The 22,266-nt window shown below is 44.2% G+C and overlaps 1 protein-coding gene across 2 annotated transcripts in view; it reads left to right on the forward strand.

The window, feature by feature from the left end:
- Nucleotides 1–19,649, forward strand: part of Nuggc (nuclear GTPase, germinal center associated) — a 43,862-nt gene extending 24,213 nt beyond the window's left edge. Inside the window, exons 11-19 of one of the 2 annotated variants that reach the window (XR_003710190.1) lie at nt 835–940; nt 1,655–1,788; nt 6,121–6,285; nt 10,075–10,232; nt 11,493–11,631; nt 12,689–12,797; nt 13,337–13,750; nt 16,317–16,407; nt 19,292–19,308. Coding sequence is in view for 1 of the 2 variants with exons in the window: in XM_028758875.1 (XP_028614708.1) it covers nt 835–940; nt 1,655–1,788; nt 6,121–6,285; nt 10,075–10,232; nt 11,493–11,631; nt 12,689–12,797; nt 13,337–13,473; nt 16,317–16,407; nt 19,292–19,437 (1,185 nt within the window). In the remaining variant the exon portion in view is untranslated. Of the gene's footprint in view, nt 1–834; nt 941–1,654; nt 1,789–6,120; nt 6,286–10,074; nt 10,233–11,492; nt 11,632–12,688; nt 12,798–13,336; nt 13,751–16,316; nt 16,408–19,291 lie in introns of both variants that reach the window. The other variant, XM_028758875.1, reaches the window with a different exon arrangement.
- Nucleotides 19,650–22,266: the final 2,617 nt, after the last annotated feature.

Genomic DNA, 22,266 nt, shown 5'->3' on the forward strand with positions numbered 1-22,266 from the left:
CACACCCCCAGCATTGCTAGTCTATCTACCAATGCCACTTAGGCAGAGGTGGAAGCCACACGGCAGTCAGTACTCAGGAGCGGGAATAAGGTGGTTCCAGTTATCACCGCCAACAATGCATATTTGTGTACTTTCAGCGTTTGGTTCTGGGACTTTGCCCAGGGCCTCACACATGCTAAGCTACACTCCACTGCTGAGCCCCACCCCCCACTCCCATATTACTATAAACATTCATTTTCCTAAATAGGGTCTTCTTCTACGTGCTTACATTTGAGTAATTTTTGGTATGCATTTCCTGCTATAATTGAAATTTTAATTTCACATTTAAGAGAATATTGTCCAGATATCAGTTTCCTTGTGACCTTACTAATAGTGGACAGCTGGCAACACTTAACAATAGAAATAATTTTGGTTGGAGAGATATCTTACTTGGTAAAGTCCTTATTATGCAAATAGGAGGTCCTGGCTTCAGATCCCCAACACCCACATAAAAAGCTGAGTGTGGTAGTGGGTGCCAGAAATCCTGGTGCTGGAAGGCAGAGATAGGAGGTGGCCTGAGGCATGCTGGTGATCACTATACCCAAATCTGTGCCCTTCAGGTTCAGTGTGAGATTGTGACTCTACTGATAGTAATTGTAACCATAATTGTAATCGTAACAATGTGGAAAGTAATTAAGAAAAATATTTAACATCAACTTCTGACCTCAACCGTGTGTGAACACACACTTCCCTGAGGCACTTAGTGAGTTTGCTGAGAGTTCCCATGGGGCTTCTGTGGTACTTCTTTCCCCAGACTTGACCTATTCTGCTCTTTCTGTGTCTCCCTTGCTGCAGAGAAAACTGCCAGCTGACTCCAAGGTTCTGGAAGCCTCAGATCTGGTGTACACGGTCAGTGCCCATGAGTACTGGCAGCAGGCCCTCCTCACTGAGGAAGAAAGTGGTAATTTCTATTTTTGAACTTCAACCACTAACATTTGAAAGAATAAGCTTGGCACTCTAAGCATCCTGCTCTAGAAATTTTCTTGGCATAGCAAAGTTTTATTCCCACTTAACTACAGTTAGCATACATTAAGTGCTGTTTGTATATATGTGTGTGCATATAATCATTTTTTCCTCCTTGCTTTATTGTATCTGAGACCAAAATTTTTCTCTCATTCAAATTTTACCAGAGTTAGTAAGAGTCAAGCATTGGTTGTCATTTCCTTGGTGTATGGCTTGTGATTCTTCAATTATCCAACTATAGGCATCAGACATAGTTAACAAATGTGTATTGCATGTTTGTGAGGCAGAGAAACTAGAAGGCCATGGTTCCTTTCTCTGGATAACTTTGAATCTAAAAGAGGAGCCAATAATCCTCCATGTGCAAAGCAGACGTAAGAGTGTGTTGGCCCTGAGCGCAAAGACAAGCTGAGAACCCTGAGGCCCATGTGTATCCGAGGGCTCTTGGTAACTAGATGAGGGTTCAAGTTGGGTTTTAGCCTAAGCCTAACAGGGATTATACCTACACAGGTCTTAACATATGTGCACATGGGCAAATGAATGGTGCTTAAGGAGCAGGAGTCCCCCGAATCAGAAGACCTGCTTCATTAACTACCTCTATGAATTCTATTGTTACAAATGTTTCCATATTATTTGTGCTGGCTTTGAATTCCAGAGATCCCCAAGTTAAGAGACTATATTAGGAAAAGGCTTTTGGACAAGAAGAGGAGGCTGGTGAGCAAGTATGTCACTGAAGCCTTTGGCCTGTTGCTTCTTACAGACACTTTCGACTCGGATGAAAGCCTGCGGGTAAGGAAGGACCCTGGGCTGTCTCACCCTCTGCCTGCGCAGGTGTGAGTTAGGAAGGACCCTGGGCTGTCTCACCCTCTGCCTGCGCAGGTGTGAGTTAGGAAGGACCCTGGGCTGTCTCACCCTCTGCCTGCGCAGGTCTAAATCAGGAAGGCCCGGGATTGTCTTACATTCATCCTGGGCAGGTGTTCTAGTTAGCTCAGTTTTGACACACCTGGGAAGAGGAAACCTCAGCTGTCCAGTTGGCATGTCTGGTGGGGGGCATTTTCTTGATGGAGCAGAGGACCAGCCTACTATGGTCATTTCCGTCCCTGGGCAGTTGAGCCTAGGCTGTATAAGAAAAGTAGCAATGTAAGTCAGATGGAACAAGCCAGAACGCCACATTTCTCCAAGGTCTCTGCTCAGTTCCTGCCTTGGCTTCCCTTCCTGATAGACTGTAACCTTTAACATAAATAAACCTTTTTCTTCCCTAATTAGTCATGATGTGTATCACAGGGGACAAACCTGAATAGTAAGGCGTCCACACACCAGAAAATTAGGATACTTTTTTTCTTCTTCTGTCAGAGAATATAAAGAGTCTATTTAGAGTCTAGGAGGAGAAAATGACAATAAAAAGATGAAAAACATAGCATTTAGGTAAAAGAGAAAGGAAGACTAATTTACATGGACAGATGTATTGAAAGGAAAATGTGACAATACTTGGATATTTGGCATTTCTCCTGAGTCTTGAACAAGATGAGATGTATTTAAATGATGACTGGGTAGCTTGGCTTATAGACAATCTCGTAGGCTACAGACAAGCCTTTATTGTCTTAGAGATGATCCTTACAGTCTAAAAAATGCCTTCAGCTGTCCCTGGATTTCCTGTGAAGTCCATGTTCCAGTGGAAGGAGAGGAAGGGGGCTTCAGAGGTTAGAGAGATTGAGAGGACATGAAAGCAGATAACAACTACTGATTCACTCCAGATGAAGGCTGCTAGGCAGGTACCCTGGCACACATAGCAACATAAGGGTCACATAAAGGTGGGCACAGGCATATGTTTAGACTGGCTCACAGACTACATGGAAGTAGGCCGACAGACAAACACAGGTTGACAAAGACAAAGATTTGGGCTTCTGACCTCAAGGTCATATTCTTATAGAAGAGAAATTCTGTCCCAAATAGTTCTATAACAGATTATATATGTTTTAGGGTCTTATCTAGTTATCAGCTATTCTTGCTGACTCTTTGCCCCCTGGACGTCCATGTTTTAGCTAATGCATACAGGATATCCATGTTAGTGCCATGTTGTGTAAACCTTAACTGGCTTAACTGATTTCTTTTCCCAAGTTACTCTCAGACTTTCAGTCTGTATTAGTTACTTTCCTATGGCTGTTACAAAATACCTAGCAGAGAAAACAACAAAAACCATGAGGCTCGAAGGTTTATTCTGGCTCACAGTTCAGGGCAGACAGTCTGCTATGGTAGTGGGTTACTTGCAGCTCAGCTTCCTCACATTTTGGGGTCCAAAAAGGTAACAGTGAGCTCTGAGTAGATGGGAGGCTGTCCTCTAACTCTTAAGGTCCACTTCTGCTGACCTCGAGTCCTGTGTGTATCACTTAGACCCCATGTCCAAAGGGTTCCACAGCCTCCTCAGACAGCACCACCTGGTGGGAGATGAATGGTTCACACACACCAGCCTATGGGGGAACACTTCACATTTGAACATAACAGGAAGTGTAGTAACACCGTGAAGGGAAGGGGACTGGAGAGGAGGCATTTTGGCAAATTTTAAACTGTCCTCCCAGTCTGGAATGCAGACCTTTGGAATATCCATTTAAAATTATGTTTTGGCACAGAAATGGAGAGGTTCCTCTTTGATAAGATGATTCTCCTCATCCCAACAGTGGAGAGCTAAGTGCCAAAATAGAGACTTGGAGACATAGGGAGAAAAATAAGTTCCTTCACCCAATTGCTAACTGCATTGTTTCTAAGAGAGTGAGTATTCAGACATCAGCAAAACTGTATGTGAAAACAGACTCACACCCAGACTCACACCCAACTGTAAGGTGTCAGCAAAGCAGCCACCTACCACCATACCTAGCCCAGGAAGCCAGTCAGTCTTCTGTCTCCAAGTCTGAAGACTAGAACAGGAGGTCAGACTGCTATCTCTAGTAACAATCCAGGAAAGCTGGACAACAACTTTTGTAGCAGTTCCAAGTGGCCAGGGCTTGATCACTAGCTTCTCTAATCTTTAACCAGCCAGAGAAAGCCAATTATGAATCTTTAATTAAGCATGCAGGGGGAGGGGTTCACCCCCAAATCAATCAATGTAGTTATGAGTAAGCAGCATTTGCTTTTCTCATACAGTTGACCTTCGTCTATTTCCACACTTGGGTTTGTCCATCAGATCTACAGGATCAAGTCATCTGACTTCTTATTGTACCAGGAAAGGGAGGGGCTAAGTAGGCTCTTGGAAAAGGTTCTGGAGCTGCTCCAGGCCTGGGGAAAGTAAGGCAGGGATGAGCCTGACAGGTGGCAAGATGAGAAACAGGAAAGCCAACGTCGATGTATAAATAAACAGGGCAGCAAGCTGGCCTATGACTGATTTGAAAGACCCTATAAAAGGGGATTGAACATTTGCTTCTTTGTCACGTTTCTTAGACTTTGTTTTGGTTTAGCTGCATGAGACAAAACACAGCAAAACTCCTGGCATCTGAGACATTTTTCTTTTTTCTTTTCTGATTCAACTGGTGTCCTCTGGAACAGCTTGGGGAGGGTTTGACCTTCCAATTTCCTGAAAAAGTTCTGTGGGGTGAAATCTGCCTTTTTGCCCAACACAAGATTCCTTTTGGAAGTGCCTGTGGAAAATGAATCAAACGTGATGCTGTGGGTGGGTGGTTTGTTTCACAAACACAAGGACAAGGTATTTCGGGAAACGTCCCGGCCCTGTTCGCTATTCTTTGACCACTCCGAGATGCAGCCCCTTGGCTCATGCTTACCTCCAAACCTAAGCCATGCAAGACCCAGGAGCAGAGGATGTGGAGACTGTCCCTGAGGGAGGTCTGAATGAATCACAGCAGCTTCCCTCAAAATTCCTTGGCCTCCAATATTGGTCTTAGTTCTTTGATGGAAAGTTGGAAGACAAGCGTTCTGTCCCTGCCTTTGGATTCCTGAATAAGAAAGAAACCAACCTTCATAGTTTTCTTTTCAAGTTTATGTTTCTAAACCAAAAGTTTGGATTTTGGGGGGTGGTTGGTGATTTTAAATGAAGTAGTTAATTTCAGAATCAATAGGAAGTGTTGGTCGTGAGATTTCAATGTCGAATGAGCCCTGGACTCCCGTATGAAGTCCCAGCTTCCCCCGTATGAAGTCCTAGCTTCCCCCGTATGAAGTCCCGGCTTCCCTCCTGTTCTTTGCATCTAACACATTACAGGCGGATTTATTCTCAGAAAATGCATCCTTACCTACCTTGTTGTCATATAAACTTTGCAGTGTGTCTCTTTATGAACACACATGGACAGCTCCCACACACGTAGGCCCTGTCATTATCATCCTGTTAGGAGGTGCCTAGCACTGCCTATGGAGTCCATTGCTATGTAAAACACCGCCATGCAGTGCATGACTGGGCATGTTCTTCCTCCTCACTCTACAACATTCTTCTGAGAAAATGGGATCATGGCCTTATTTGTGTGATCTTACAGCTCCACTGTTCAGTTTGGTTGAAGGTTCAGAGGATCAGTTCACTTGAAGGTTAAGTAGGAACACAGAATCTCAGCCCTTCAGATTTTAAGATTGAAGACACGTTGAAGTTTGAGAAACACTACCCTCAAAAACTGCTTTGTGTGATGTCAAAAGACCATTAAATGTTTGTCAGTTCAGATGGCACTGAGAAAATTTGTTTTCTTTGAAAACACTGTTATATTAGTATGCATTGACTATAGAAGCTATTTCATTATTATTTTTCACACATGTATCCTGGTCATATTCACCCTCCCTGCCCTGTCTTGTCTCTGTCCTACTCCTGTGCCCTGGAAACTTCGTTCTCATAATAACTGTATTATTATTTGATAAAAGATGAAAGATTTCTGCGGTATGAAGAGAAATCAGAGTATAGACTTACTTCCTCAAATAGCCTGCTGTATCTTACATCCCAAATAAGTTGCAACAGGCATTTTTTGTTCTGTTTCCCATACTAAGAAATCCAAGGCGGTCTGTGCACTAAGGGTGCCTTCCAGGGACAATAAGGATTAATCTACTCCGGATGAATTGCAGGCTGCAGTGTGTGCTGGCGAAGGGTGCCCATGGGAGCAGAGCTTAGGGCATCTGATGCTCCTGTGACCTTGTTCCTAGACTGAGCAGCTGAACATGCCTGACCTGCGGCGATTTGTGGGGGAGAAGATGGAGCTGTTGGAGAAGGCCATTGAGCAGTGCTTTGCTCGAATGGAACAACCCCTGCAGATAGGGGTCCAGGTGGCCAGGACATCCTACCGCCACATCCTCAGGGCATGCCTGGTGGTGAGTAGCCTTTTCAAGAGGACACACACCTGTGCTCTGCAGCTTGATCTCCAAATGCCTCTCACACTCTTTCCTCACTTTCTAGAAAGAGCTTGAAGAAAGCTAGGCATGGTTGCTTACATCTATAACCTTACCACTCTGGGGGATGGCTGTGAGTTTCAGCCTGGCCTGGGCTATGTAGTAAGTTCCTAACTAATCTGGGGGAACTACAGAATGAACCTCTACTTCCAAAACCCCAAATCAAAATCAGTTACTCAATCAAGAAAGCAACGAGCAAACAAACAAAAGACAGTAAGGAAGAGCGAAAGTTCTGTGTAGGAAATCCTCTGTATGAGGAGTGTTCCCCTGTGGCTTTTGGAGCAAGTGAAGTCTGTAGTTCAGCAGAGGCAGAGCTGGGCTTCAGGATTTTAGTCTCTTAGTTTGAGAGTCAGTTCCACTGCACACCCTGAGCAGGGCATAAACCATTCAGTACTTCAAGCCTGTTTAGAGATTTCTTGATCGTCTCTTCTGTAGAATTGGGGAAGCTACCTGTCTGGCCTAAACATCTCCTGGCGTTGATGCCTTTATCAATTGTGTTAGAAAGAGGGAGCAGCACCTTGCAGGTCCCTTGCTTGGCACAAATAGTTGTACATATCAACCACCTGTATGGGTTTTCTCAAAGATGGAGCTGTAAGTACAGGTGGAATTCTGTAAGACTTGTATTTTTAAGGCAGCCATGACAGGATGTCACAGGCACAGGGGATGACTTGAGCAACAGGCACATCTCAGGAAGCTGGAAGTTCAGGGTCAGATGATGTTGGCAGTGTTTGCTGAGGCCTCTTTCCTTGTCCTGGAGACAGTGGCTTGCTCATGGTCCCCTTACATATTCATATTCTCTCTCTCTCTCTCTCTCTCTCTCTCTCTCTCTCTCTCTCTCTCTCTCTCGTACTCCTAGTGTCTCTCTCATAAGGACACCCATCCTATTGAATTTTTGTTCCACTTTTGTGACCTCACTTAGCCTTACTAGCTTTCTTAAATAACTCATCTCTAAATACAGTAACATTGGTTATTAGGACTTTAACACCTAGGCTTTGGAAGGGCCATGATATAACTAATGATTCAGCCCATTAGCTTAAGGAGTGGTGGTGACCTATCAACATGTTAGGATGAGATGGAAGGCTCAGGTAATATGTTGTATCTGTTTTTAAAATGACTTTGAATGGGGCTGGTGAGATGGCTCAGCGTTTAAGAGCACTGACTGTTCTTCTAGAGGTCATGAGTTCAAATCCCAGCAACCACATGGTGGCTCACAACCATCTGCAATGAGATCTGATGCCCTCATATGGGTGTCTGGAGACAGCGACAGTGTACAAATAATAAATAAATAAATAATCTAAAAAAAATGACTTTGAATGTTGTGACATTAACAATGAAACGTGTGGCAGGGCCATGAGCCTCCTACATGAAGAGGCCTCAGCAAACACTGCCAACATGTGACCCTGAACTTTTACCACCCAGCTGTGGTGGAAAGCCATCATATTGAGCCAGCTAGGACCCTTGGTAACATCCTCCTGCCTCATTCAGAGAACTCTAACACCAATCAACCCTGATTATACCCAGGAAAAGCCCTGAACCAGAAGTAGTATCCAAACCATCCCCAAATCAGAGATGATAGGCATTTACTCTTGTTTTAAGTCCTCTGTCTCACTACATTCAGGCACTCTGTTTCCTAGGGAGGGTTTCTATTTCCTTGTAGAATAAGGCAGATCATAAAAGATGAGTGACTGAGTAGCGCTAGTGGATAACGTCATACAGGAGAGGCACCTCCTTGAGACACATTGCTTGTGAAAGAGGAGGTTGCCAGCCATCTCAGCAACAGTCCACCCCACCAAGGCCCCTCCATCAGCCCTTCAGTGACTTATTTCTCCATGAGGCTCACCTAGCTGATAAATAATATTCCTCTGGTGTCAGAAATTAGGGCAGACACACAGCATCACCATCTTTTATTCAACATGGTGAAATAACCTAAAGGTCTAAAGCTAAGAGAGTTGGTAGAGTGAGTCATTCTGAATCTGTACGTATTACTTCATGCATTATTTCTCCTGTGGCTGTGAAGCATTTAATGGAGGAGAGGGTTGTCTTGGCTCACGGTTTAGAGGGCACAGTCCATCATGGGACAGAAGGCGTGGAGCTAGCACATCTCTTTTGATGAATGTGGTAGGAACTTGCAGCATGGCTTTTTCACACCATGATGGATCAGGAACCAGAAGCAGATATCTATGGCTTTAGAGTGATCCACTTTTGTTAGCTTGGCTACATGTCCGAGAGGTTGTACAACCCCCTCAGACAACACCAGCTGCTGGAGGCCAAGTGTTCAAACAAGTGAGCCGGTTAGGGCTGCTGCACATGCAAAGGATGACACATGGTAACTGAGACACTTTTAGAATGTCGTGATATTATACAATATAATATTATCTATTATTTCATACTGTGTAGCTATTCTCTTAAAATAAATCATTGCTTAAAGCTCATGTTGTTCTCTACTGAACTCTTAGCAAACACACTTTTATTGTCTGTTATTGATCACTATTTAGATAAAATTAGTTAATATTTCTTTTCTTCTTTCTTTCTTGTTTTGTTTTTTGTTTTGTTTTTGTTTTTGTTTTTTTGTTGTTGTTTTTTGAGACAGGGTTTCTCTGTGTAGTCCTGGCTGTCCTGGAACTCACTCTGTAGACCAGGCTGGCCTTGAACTCAGAAATCTACCTGCCTCTGCCTCCCAAGTGCTGGGATTAAAGGCATGCACCACCACTGCCTGGCTAGTTAATATTTCTTATAGCTCTAATTATATACTAAATATTACTCCCTCTGATGTATGGATGTTTATTTACCTGGGTAAAATGCCAAATATATACAAATCCAATTATATTTCATGAAATAGTCAACAAAATTTGTACTCTTCCTCAGGGATTTCAAGACATATACTTACTGTTAGTCGACAGTTCATTTTCTTTTCAATTTGTGTCTCGATTGCTCATTTAACAAATAGCTGTTAATCACTATTTGAATCACTATAAGATGCAGACATAAAGATTGGTGAGATCTGGGACTGAGCTCAACAAGCAAATTAGAGGCTAACATTAGAGATTGGCAAGGGAGGAGACTGCAAATCAAAGTTTATCTGGAAAGATGAATTAGTGTATTGGTGACAAAATACCAGCCACCAATAAAACAACAGTAATAAAACAATATAAGGAAGGAAGGGCTTGTTTTGACTCACAGTTTGAGGGTATAGCCCATCATGGTAGGGCAGGCGTGGTTGCAGGAGCGTGAGGCAGCTGGTCACATTGAATCTGCAGCCAAGCAGAGAGAGATGGCTACTGGTGACTCACTTGCCTTCTCCTTTGTGTTCATTCTGGGACCACAGTAGATAGAATGGGGGCATCCACATTTAGTGCTGGTCTTCCCACCTCAGTTAACCCAATCTAGAGTTATATTAAGCATGCCCAGAGTTTTGTATCCTTAGTGGTTCTAGATTCTATCAAATTGACAATCAGTATTAATCATCACAGAGTTTGTGGTTGACATGAGCCTGAGACCCTTTGGAAGCCCAAGAAGGAGCTTCCAGTCAACCTAGAGATGTGATCATGATTAGTCAGTGGCTTAAGGACATGTTTAAAGACCAGGTGGTCTTCATTTCCACCCCATAATTCTTAATAATGAATGACCTTTGATCTATGGCAATGAGAATTTGACCTTATGACTTTCTAGTTAATTCTCACTGACTTGCTAATTCATTGTTTGATTGTCTAGAGGAGCAGAGGAAACCAAGGTTTTCACCAGACTCTGAAAGCTGTTTGCCTGAAAAATGGCGTCTATGCCTCCAGGACTCTGGCTAGAATAGACCTGAATGAAGCCCTGTCTCAGCCTATCTATGACCAGATCGACCCTGTATTCGGAGGCATTTTTAGGTAAAGAATCTTTCATCTTGCTCTCTCATTAATACACATCTGTGGGACATCAAGCCAGAGTCTCAGATTTAGGAATTTATTTTTTTGGCTCTGAAAGTGTAAAGAGTAGCTGGTTATTTGAGACAGAAAGCTTAGCTTCTGGCAAAACACAAAAGCCATCTTGGTTTGGTTTACTTAAAAATTTCCCATGGTGAACTGGGGTACAGATGGAGATGTTTCTTCCAGACTAATATTATGATTGCCATTATTTTTCAAATATCTCCTTCATGCAGCAGGGGATTCGTTTTCTTAGGGATCTGAGCCCTGAGCCAGGGTATTTTGATTGGAGAGTGTGGAATAAAATAAGCACAGGGCTTTCAGAACTTTCCCTGAGTGTGAAAAGAAAAAGCGGCCCCGGGAGGATGCTGTCTGATTCTGATGTGTGCATGCTCATGAGCCAGTTGTGGGCAGAGTCCCTTCCCCATGCCCGTTAATTCCCTGACCTTTAACTCTTCCCTCCATCAACAGAAAGATGTTCTCCAGATCTGCAACACAGCAGCCTATCACCAAGCGTCCTCTCTCTGTCCCTACCAGTCTTTAAACATTCAGTCATAGCATACCATCTCCTACCCCACCCTGCCACAGAGACGTCGAACAGCATTCAGTACAGCCTACCTCTGCTGTGCTAATAGGCATGTGTTTGCATTGTCAAATGCTTCCTGAGCTCTACACAGTGCCTTTGGTCCTTTACACACAAATGAGCAGACCCTGATGAACTGTGAGAAACTTTTCCAGGGTCACCAGATCATAGAAAAACTCAAGGATTCAAAGCCCAGGCTTTCTTCTGTGTATCCCGATGCTTCTCCTTTCTCAGATATTCTGGAAAGGTTAGCTTCTTTTCACTCCCTTACGTCTCTCCTGCCCTCAAGGCTCAAGCCCCACCCTCCCTCATGCAGGCACTGCAATTGACAGACTGTGAGTTTTGAGGTGAGCCTGGCCTTTGCCTCTTCCTAGCTGTGTGATCTCTTGCTTTTCAACTATCCCCTCTGCACCCCAATTTTCTCCTCTATGAGAAGATACTATCACACCGACTACATAGGCCTTGAGGCCAAAGGCTTTGAACAACCCAGTGTCTGGCACACTGGGGGCATCCGGTGACTGCTGCCTTGCATCAGTTTTTCTCTTTAAAGCAATAGAGGATAATCAGCTTGCTTCACGACCGCCCTGTCCGAACAGTCACCACCGTGGTCACTTAAGCCGCTGTACTGCTTTCTTCTGTAGGGATGGGAAGGCCACTGCCCCTGCTCTGATGCAGCACATAGATGCTTTCAAGCATTCCCTGGAGGAGAGAATGGCAGAAATTGGGATTAGAAGTGGCTGGAAACACGATGGATACAAGAGAAGCTTCCTGATCCAGGAGGTATGCTCCTCAGAGAGGATGGAGATGAGCCATGGAGGGACAGGGATGAGAGAAGAGGTTCTAAAGCCACCATGGAGGCAGAGGACACTGAGGCGAGCTTTGTTCCACGGAGAAGCAATGAGTAACAGCACCTGAGGCAGTGCAGCGGACTCGGACCCCAGAATATTCACAGAATACTTAAATTATCATCGTTATTATTTTAGGTCGTTTGCTAGTGTTGACAACTCCAGGATCTTGTCTGTGACTCACTTTCTTCCAGGCCTAACTGGAATCACATGGCTATGCTAGCAATTATGCTGGCGTCCCTGCTCTCTCAAAGAGGCTTCCTAGGTCTATGCTGTACTTAGGATGCACTTACTGGGTGGGTGGTTTGTAGGGTCCAGGTACTGTGGGGCTCCTCTAGGGAATAATGATTCTCTGGATAGAGTCCTTGCCCACAGGGAGCTGGCAGCTGGGCTGTGACATGTGGGCGGCTGTATGAGTTTCTTTCCCCCAACACATCCTGACAAAGGCAAATTAAGGAAGGAAGGGTTAATCTTGGCTCACAGTTTGAGGGTACAGTCTGTCACTGAGGAGAAGTCATGGAGGCAGCTACTCACATCACACCCACATTCAGGAAGCAGTGAGTGCTGAGTATGGGTGCTAGCTTTCCCTTCCTTCCTTCCTTCCTTCCTTCCTTCCTTCCTTCCTTCCTTCCTTCCTCCCTCCCTCCCTCCCTCCCTCCCTCCCTCCCTCCCTCCCTCCCTTCCTTCCTTCCTTCCTTCCTTCCTTCCTTCCTTTCTTTTTTTGTGTAGTCTGGGCTGGGACTCCACTCAGTGGAGTGGTGCTACTCACATTTGATACATGGGTTATATAGATCAGCTAGTCTGTCAATATGATCCCTCACAGACATGCCCAGCGGCTTGTTTCCTTGGTTATTCTAGATCTGGTCAAGTCACATCACAACAGTCAAGCCTCATGTGAGGCAGGGGGATGGGGTAGCGTGTAAACAGGCACACCTGAGTGCTTCTGTCAGAGGATCCATCCCAAATGGCCTTATGTTAACATGCTTTCTCAGATGAGTACCATCCTGGGAGGCCTGGAGAGCCACATCCTCCGAAGGAAGAGGAAGATCTACGAGTCTGTCACCAGCTCCATCCAAAACGACCTGAAGCCCTGCTATGAAGGTGGCTCCCAGGGAGGCACCTCCTCTTTCTGAGTTTCTGGAACCCTCCTATTTTCTATTAGCTCCCTGCTCTGCTGGCTTCTTTATAAGACTCCACCCCTCCAGTCTAAGTTCTGTGGCACGCTCAACCTACTTGTTGAAACAACTGCAGGGCGATCACATTATCTACGTGTTGCCCTAGCCCCTGAACTGTAGCTTAGGTTGATGTCCTTACTTGCACCTTCTGTAAATGCTCAGGGATCAACTCTCAGGCCCCTTCCTGAGTAAAGGAGTGATTTCTGTAACCTGCTTGATTCAGTCGGTCCTTAGGTCTTCTGAATGATAGTTAATCTAAATCCTGGGTTTCATTATTTTACATGATATGTGTCTATGTATGCACATGTGCTTTTCTGCTTGCATGCTTGCTTGCTTGCTTGCTTGTTTGCTTGCTTGCTTGCTTGCTTGCCTGGTTTTTCTTCTGATACCACAGATTTCTCACCAAGCCCTGGCTGTCATGTGATTGTGACTACTTTCCTTTTATTCCCCCTCACGCCCTGTTAGAGGCAGCTCAGATCACTGGCAAGAAAGCATGCGAAAGAATGAAGGATGTCCTCAGGAGAGGGGTGGAGCGGCAGGTGGCCGAAGGCATGTTTGAGAGGGCTCAAGAGAGGATGTGGCACCAGTTTCGACAGCTGAAGGTATTCTATATCTGCTCGGGGAAGTCCAGGCCTGGGGAGAAGAAGTGGAGAACGGATGCAGGACAGATGGTAGACAGCTGGGCCGAGTAGAGATGGATGCCCTTTGCACCTGGCCTAGCATATGGCTACATTGCTCAACATCCCTTCTTCCCTGCCACCAAGCACTGGTGTTGGCTATGTCACAGGACTGTGGCTTTAGAAACACATCACCTTCTGTTCGTCCCTATGGCCTTCGTCACTGCAAAGCCATCCACAGAGCCGGTGATGTAAGAGTTAGGTGGGTGCCCCCTTCTTTGTGTGCATTTACTCATGAATCCCCAGCAAGTCTGTGAGGTGGGTGCCACTGTTGTATCCTTTCTATGTACAAACAAAAACAGGCAGAAGGGATTCATCAAAAAGTCGCATAGCTACTGAGAGGCAGATTAGAGTTACGGTGCCAGCGTCTCTAACAGGAGCATAACCTAAAACTATTTTTTTAAAATAAGGAACATAGCTTAGCTCCATACAATTTTGATAAGCAAATGTCAGAATATGACCATAGATCACTGGGTAGTAGGACCTGGCACAGATTCAGGTTTGATTCTTGTTTCTACAATGGTTCCTAAAAGTCCTCTTGGACCTAAATGTATGTAGACAATTTTGTCTTGGTTTTAGGTCTCTTAGCTTGCTACCTTCTTCCTTCCAAGTGATAGAAAACCTTCATCTTCGTCTAATTAGCCCCTCCCTGGCTATCTGAGGTTCCCAAGGCTTCTGTCATTGTTCAGGCTTGGCTGATCTCTGTCCCAGCCACCAGAGGAAACTAGCTAGAGGCAGCTTCAGGCTAGGCTAACTCTTCACTGACCTCCCTGAGTGAGACACTGGATCCTGTTTCTTCCTGACTCCACCCACTTCAGGTTCAGAAACCTCATTCTCTGTTGTATAAAGCATGGAGCTTCCTTCCCTTGGACTAGGTGAGGGCTATCTTGCTTATTAGCAGCTGTTTGCGTCCAGTCAGTTAACATGGTATCACAGTCCAGAAATACGTGTGGGAAACTTACCAAGCTCCAGATAACCAATCTCCACTGAGTACATAGGAACTGGATCATAAGGTGCTCAATGAAACAGTGCCACCAAAAGGGACTAGTACACTAGCCATATGTACATGTAAATGAAACAAAGAAACAGAAAGGAAAGGATATGACCGCTCCTAAGAATGGTTTAGGAGGAGTTATATTACAGATTTGTGGGAGAGCATAGCCAGAGGCAGGGACATCTGGGAGAGGCCAGAGTGGACATGACCCTGCTCCATGTGAGGAGATGGGGGAGGGGAGGAAGAGGGGAAAGAGGGGAACCAGGTACAATAACAAGGGAGCCCAGAGGATAGTAGACATAATGACCAGGTAAGCAAAATAATTGGTTTATATAGGGAAGGGCAGCTTGGAGAAGGACAACCTAGCCCCTGGAGTGAAGAATTTAGTGTAGGGGGAGAAGTATGGCAGCCAGGGGGGCCCTTGGAGCATTGCCAATAGATACTGACTCAGGACTCATGCAGTAGAGGACTGAGGGATTCAGGGAGAATCTGCATCCAGGTCCACTTTGGTATGTTAAATGGACACTTCAGCCATTTGTCCAGGGTTTGAAACCCGACAGCCTGTAGTTTAAATCACAGAAATGTAGATCAATAATAATCAGTAAGATCATCATGTGCTCCCATCCCCCAATCTTTTTCAGAATCAAGAGTATTAGTCAACCTTCAATTATTTAAATACTTTTATTCTACATAATGAACGGAATGTTGTGTTGTGCACATTCAGCATGAGAAGAGTTCCTATTTTTAAAAACTTACCTCTAGGCTGATGAGATGACTCAGCAAGTAGAGACACTTGCTGTCAAGCCTGGTGAACCTGAGTTCAATCCCCACGACCTACATAGTAAGAGGAGAGAACTGACTCCTGCAAGTTGTCTTCTGATTCCATCTGTGTGCCATGGCATGTACCACCTACCTCTATAAACTAGCTAGCTAGCTAGCTAACTAACTAAAAGTAAAAGTAGGTGGATTCCTTTACAACATTCTTTCAAGCTGAAGAACAAAATACTATTCTACTGACTGTACTGATGAATCTGCTAAACTGATCAGTTGGGTGGCTTGCAGCTTTGTCTCCAGTCTGTAGTGAGGTCACTGCATCTGGTTTTAGAAGCTACAGCTTTCCCACTCTCTGATCTTACAGACAAGGATGCTGAGGCCAACTGAGCTTAATTTACTGCTCAAGGTAGGGCCCTTGATCCAGCATTGAAAAAGAGATATAAGGTCAGGAAGCAAGGAGATCCCAGCTCAGAACTAGAGTACACTATGGTGGGGAAAAGACACTTGGTGTTTGCCACAGGAGACAAGAAACAGAAGAGGGAAGAAACTTGTCCTTGGTGTTCAAAGGGTTGAGAGTAGCAAGAAGACATTTCTCAGGCCTTAGGGAAGGAGAATCAGTCCTATCAAACAAGGTACACTGCTTGGAGCACTGCTGATAGACACCAACTCAGGACTCATGCAGTAGAGGACTGTGGGTAATGGTGCTGCATCTCTTCCTTAGCTCCAGATTCAGTTGGCCAGAAGATAGCCCGCCATGCATCCTCACAGGCAGGAAAAGAGCTGCAGAGGCAGGTGGGAGCCAGTGGGAATGCTGTCCTGCTGACAAAGCTTCTGGGGTCATCAGCGCACTCCCAAGTGCTTCCTCTTTGGACCTGACTTTATTCTTGGGCAACCCGATTCTGGGTCATCTCCAGCTGAGGGACTGAGTGAGGTTCATTTTATATAACTTTCTTTCCTTTAGGTTCTTCATTTTAACTGATCTGATGTTTTTGTCATGTAGCATGGACTCACAGAGAAGGTCAAGAGCAGCGTCACCACCGTGTTAACCCTTGCTGCACCCCAGGGAGATGGACTCTACAAGGAGCTTGCAGGTACAGTTTTACTAAACTGTTCAATGAAGGGCAACTCTGTGGTAACCTCTGGTTGAATTTAAAGATATCAAAGAGAGGCTTGAGAAGTAGTTCAGCAGTTAAGAACACTGGCTGCTTTCCCAGAGGACCTGGGTACAGCTCCCAGCACCTGTACGGCGGCTCATATCCACCAGTATCTCTAGTCTCAGGAGATCTGGTATCCTCTTTTTGACCCCCATAGTACTGCCTGTACATCACACACACACACACACACACACACACACACACACACACAGGCAAAACACACATATACATAAAAACACATAATAAAAAATTTAAAACACAGACATCAAGGTGAGAATGTTTAGGAAAAGTTATGCAGATGATGGTTGTAACTGTTGCACTCTACCCAGCAAAGACAAGAACTTTGTCTTGGTGGGCACCATCTTGTGTAATTCTCCTAAGTCCTCTGAGATATTAGCTGGCACCTCATCTTCCAACTGCAGAAAGAGACTCAGCCTAGGATATGCTCACTCCCAGGCTTCCATAGTTGGCAACTTGCAACTGGCAACCCACCATCCCATCTCCACAACCCCTTCTTCCAAGTTCCTCTCTCTTTAGAAAGGATTCCATCTCCTGGTGATAGAGGGACTTGATTCTCCTGATATACCAGGACCCTGGGAATGTGGCTCTACTCTCATTCCCTGCTTACAGCTGCCTTGGGCTACTTTGTATAAACTGGAGATGGTAACGGGTGGGAGTTGGGTGGATAATGGAGAAATTTCTAGCAAAAATTTACCTGCTTGGCATCCTGGGAATCTAGAAAATTGCCCCTTCAGCATCTCATGTGTGCACAAAATGGCACAGACAAAGCCAGGAGAGCAGTGTCACTCATAGTGTCACAGAGCAAGATATCACAAACCTCTGAGTGCACAGCACAAGTTATGCTAGGTATGTGGTTAGTGGGTGATGAAGTATCCCAGCCCAGGACACAGCAGTGTGAAGCAGTCTGTAGCTTGTGTTGGAAAGAGGAAGAAAGCAGGGTAGGAGAGCGTGTGTGGCATACAGCCATTTGTAAAAGAAGTCTCCGTGGGGACTTGATTTATGTGCTCACTGTATCTGTGGCCTTTAAAGAGATCATGCCTGTTGAAGGTCTTCCAACCCTCCAGGCCTTGCAGACAGGGCATTGCCCCAAGTTTGGCCTAAGTTCTACCTGCATGGATGCCTTTCCCCTACCAATCTCAAGTGCACATCATGAAGGAAGACTATGCCAGATGCAAAGGTTATGGAAAGACCAAGTGGCAAGCTGTGCATTCCAATATTGCCTGGTTTGTCAGAGTGGAACCTCCCAGACTAGAAAGCATGATGTTTTTCACTTAGCAATAGATTAAAGTCACCTTCAAGGGGCTTCTGGGAGAGAGACAGGTAATAGCAAGTCAGTGAGTAGAATACGTGCTTGGGGAAGGGCCTAAGGAAAATCTCATCAGAAATGACACTTAAGTGATACCTGAGGGACAGGGTCCGCTCTAGCAGCAGGTGCTTATTGTTGCAGCTGAGAAGCAGAGACAATCATGGCTGGTTCAGGAGAGGCTGTGTCAGCCGAGTTCTGCATGGAAGGTATGGGGGACTGAGGAGCAGAGAGGAGGAAGGCCTTCCAAACACCATCAAGGCAGAAGCCTTGGGTTCTAACTCACCTCTGGGTCACCTCTGGTCATAGCTGGCCCGGCTCAGGCAGGTTCATCCAGGCCACCATCTGGGACATGGTGAGCTAACGATGACTGGAGCCAGACCCAGTAATAGGAAGTGTCTGCCCTGAGAACTATGTTGGTCAGAGTTCTCCAGAAAGACAGAACTCAGAGGATATAGGTGGGTATGGGAAGGACTGTGCTTGAAGAATTGGTCTACTCAGTAGTGGACGTTGTGTATATTGAGCATTTAATGGAAGAAGTTAGCAGGCTGGAGACTCTGGGAAGAGCTTCATTTGGAGTCCAGAGGTGATCTCTGCAGAACCGTGGACTGATGGCACATGTGAAAGCCAGACAACTCGAGGATCTCTTCTTAATCAGAGGGAGGGCAGCCTTCAACTGATGGCATGCCACATTAAGGGGAGGAAGTGGCTTTATTCAAGGCTCACAGATGCAGTTAGACTAAGTCTGACATTTGTCTATACAAGGTCTGGACTAGCTGCTATAAGATTACACAGCTGAGTGTACATGCTGGCAATACCTGCACTGGGGAGGCAGAGGCTGGGGGATTTCCTGGATTGTCTCAAATCAAAACCAAACCAAACCAAATTAAAACTATAAAACAAGCACCAAGTTAACCACAGTGAGGATTTAATCAGAATACAGTTGGAAAATAAAAATCTGAGATGCCAAAAGATAGCAAAGCAAGTTTGTGGGGAATGGAGGTTGGCCTAGGACAGGGGTCCGAGTGATGGAGAGCTGCCTGGAGGTAATGTGAGCAGATTCTACTGTTTCTTCTTCTGCTGTGTGTGTGTGTGTGTGTGTGTGTGTGTGTGTGTGTGTGTGTGTAAGTAAAGGTGTCCTGGGAGACCAGAGGAATGGGATTTCCCTGGAGGTTCTGTTCTTGCACAGTGTGGATGCTAGAAGTGGAACTTGGATCCTCTGTAAGAGCAGTAAGCCCTTTTAACCACTAAGCCAGTTCTCCAGCCTCCTATGGCTTTTAAAGGGGTAGGCTCCTTTTAAGAGTCACCTCCCCCAACCTCCAGCCATACTGAGATAAATCATTAGGTAACTCTCTGGCTTGACTGTGTTACTTGCAAAACAAGGGGATACAATTATCTGATTATTCTAGATCTTATAAGCAACAGGGTTGCTGAGTTTCATCATGAGGCATTGATTGAGAAGGCATTGTCTGCGCATTTATGTCTGCTTCCCTGTAGATGTCCGGAGTGAACAGAAGGAGATGGAAAAGCTCCACAGAAGCCTGAGAGAGGTTGCTGAGAACGCACAACTGCGAAGGGGCATGCAAGATTTCCTCCTGCGAATGTCCCCCAGCAAAGCAGGGCCCCGTGGAACAAAGCTTTAGTTTGAAGAGGAGGGGCTTACATCTAAAGAGATGAAAATAGGCCTGGAGCCAAATAACCAGAATTATTGCTATTTTTTTTGAAACAGAATAAAAAACATTCTTCATCATTTAGACTTTCTATATAACACAACACTGCTACATCATTATTTCTTGTATAATTTTCTTTTATAGCCAATAGCAAAAAATAAATAAAAACAAGCAAACAAACAAAACCTCTGTTATCCTGAGTGAACTCTTAAGCACTAAGAACAGGAACCTTATACATCACTGAAGATAAATATATACATGTTTGAAAGTTTACATGTCAAGTAGAAAGTTACAAAATTCAACCTCAGGTACCAGGCTCTCTTTCCCACTTTACTAGTGATGAGACTTTTGAGAAAGAGACAATGTTGTCCCCTGCAAATAAACCCGAGACCAAGGTATTAGTTACTTTACTGAGGCTGTGATTCAATACACTGGAACAAGTAACTAAAGGGAGGACGGGTTTATGTTGGTTCAGAGGTAAAGGATCCATCATGACAGGGAACACATGGCCGAGGAGTGCCAGGCCCTGCTCACATCACCTGCAGTCAAAAAGCAGAGTGATGAACACTGGAGCTGGGTCCCCTCTAAACAGAAGTCAGTTAGACCCCTATATGTGCTTTTTGGTTAGTATTTTAAAGAAAATTCTACTTTACATAGACCGCTACACAACTGGAATACAGGTAAGTGGGGTTTTTTTTGTTTTGTTTTTTTGTTTTTTTTTGTTTGTTTTTGTTTTGTTTTGTTTTTTGTTTTTTGTTTGTTTGTTTTGTTTTTTTGAGACAGGGTTTCTCTGTGTAGTTCTGGCTGTCCTGGAACTCACTCTGTAGACCAGGCTGGCCTCGAACTCAGAAATCTGCCTGCCTTTGCCTCCCAAGTGCTGGGATTAAAGGCGTGCGCCACCACTGCCCAGCAAGGTAAGTGTTTTTTAATAGCTATTTTAACTTACCAGTGGGTTAATCCTCTGTTTCTACAGTCTTGAAGAATGGTAGTTTATTTGAAAAAAAAAGAAAGAAAATGTGTTTTATTTCTATGTATATAGGCATTTTGTCTGCATGTATATATGTGCACCATGTGTGTGCCTGGAGCCTATGGAGGATAGAAGGGGACATTGGATCACCTAGAATTGGAATCACAGATGATTGTGAGCCATCATTTGGGAGTGAGAATCAAACCCAGGTCCTGTTCAAGAGTAGCCAGTCCTCTTAACTATATCCCAAACACCCAAGAATGGTACTTTCTTAAAGACTGCTTGCTCTGTAGGAGTTGAAACCAAATCATTAAACTTTGTTTTCAAATTCTGTTACAGTAAAATGCCAGGAACCATCTTGGAGAAGCTAAAACTAGCAGATGATCTTCCTAAGATGGTTTCACCATTGACTGTAAAGCCATGATGGATTTTCTCTTCTAGGCAAAGCCAAAGAGATTATATTTGAGGAAATATTCCTGCTATTAGTATGCTTTTCCTGTTGTTATTAAATATATATAACAATTGCTAGGTATTAGCTCACCCCTTTGAGCAGATTTCTGCAGAACAACGAAGATGTACTGTCTTGTAGTGATACTTTATATTCAAACAGATGATTTCTTAATTCTTAATGATGATTCTATAAGAATTCCTAAAATTATACTAGTAATTAGTAAGCCCTTTATAATAGGACTGCTATTAAGTTCTCTCTGATATTAAAACTGGATTGAGAACTCTACCAGTCTTCCAGTGTCATGAGTTAATTGTTTCTGAGATAGAAAGCAGGCATTTACAAATTAGAACATATTCTACATATTCTAAGAGGTTATAAAACAATTAACCCAAGGTCATAAAAAGAGAACCAATGATTTATTGTAGGTCCAAGGACAGAAGATAAAATATTTACTGGGTTTATCTATATAAAACTTCAGAATTAATTTAGTTATGGTTTTTAACTCTCTATGAACCTGTAGAACTAGCAATATGTAATGAATGTCTAGTCTTAGTAGTTACATATGTAAACATCTGTGTTGTAAATTTCTTATTCAGTTTGTGATTTGAATTTATGTGCAAACTCATGGTAAACTTTTTACCATGTGATCATGTATTCTAAAAGATATATAAGAGCTGGGGAGACAGAGAGGGAGGGAGGGAGGGAAGGGGGGGAGAGAGAGAGATTGAGAGAGAGAGAGAGAGAGAGAGAGAGAGAGAGAGAGAGGGAGAACTTTTTAGAAATCAGAAGAAACTTAGAACTTAGAAATATAGATTAAAATCACTTACATAGTGTCCCTTTTTCTTCCTGCAACTTTAACTAACAGGATGGGAGTTAGAGCCTCATAGTTCTTGCAGAGATAAGAACAAAGGCTACTTTACTTAGTCTCCTGATGTTTTAGGATAAAGTGCTAAATGCCAGAGACTGCAGTTTTCTGGCCTCAGAGGGACTCAGACAGGCAGGTCAGCTACCATGGCAAAGTAACTTAGACTTAAGACAGGTAAACATTTTATTATTAAAAACCAACCCTAAATATCTTGAAAGACTAAGTCTTGCCCCCACAGATGCTCTTACTCCTCGGCTACCTTCAAGAGAGAACCAGAACCACCAGAGCAGGCCCCAGCAGTAAAGTCCATTATTTTGTCTTTGGGGGAAAAAACAAAGCAGGTCTTTTGTTTTTTCTTTTTTAGAAATTGTCCTGCCTCAGCTCCTAAGTTCTGGAAGTTCATGTGTGTAGCACCACATCTGGCTTATCTTCCACTGTGAATGCATTTTTAAAGACCAGTGTATGATTTAATACTAAGGTGTTTTGAAAATACTTGTTCAGGTTAAGTAGATATTCTAA

This window comes from Grammomys surdaster, unplaced genomic scaffold (assembly GCF_004785775.1).
Source record: "Grammomys surdaster isolate TR1022 unplaced genomic scaffold, NIH_TR_1.0 126219, whole genome shotgun sequence".
Taxonomy (NCBI): Eukaryota; Metazoa; Chordata; class Mammalia; order Rodentia; family Muridae; genus Grammomys; species Grammomys surdaster.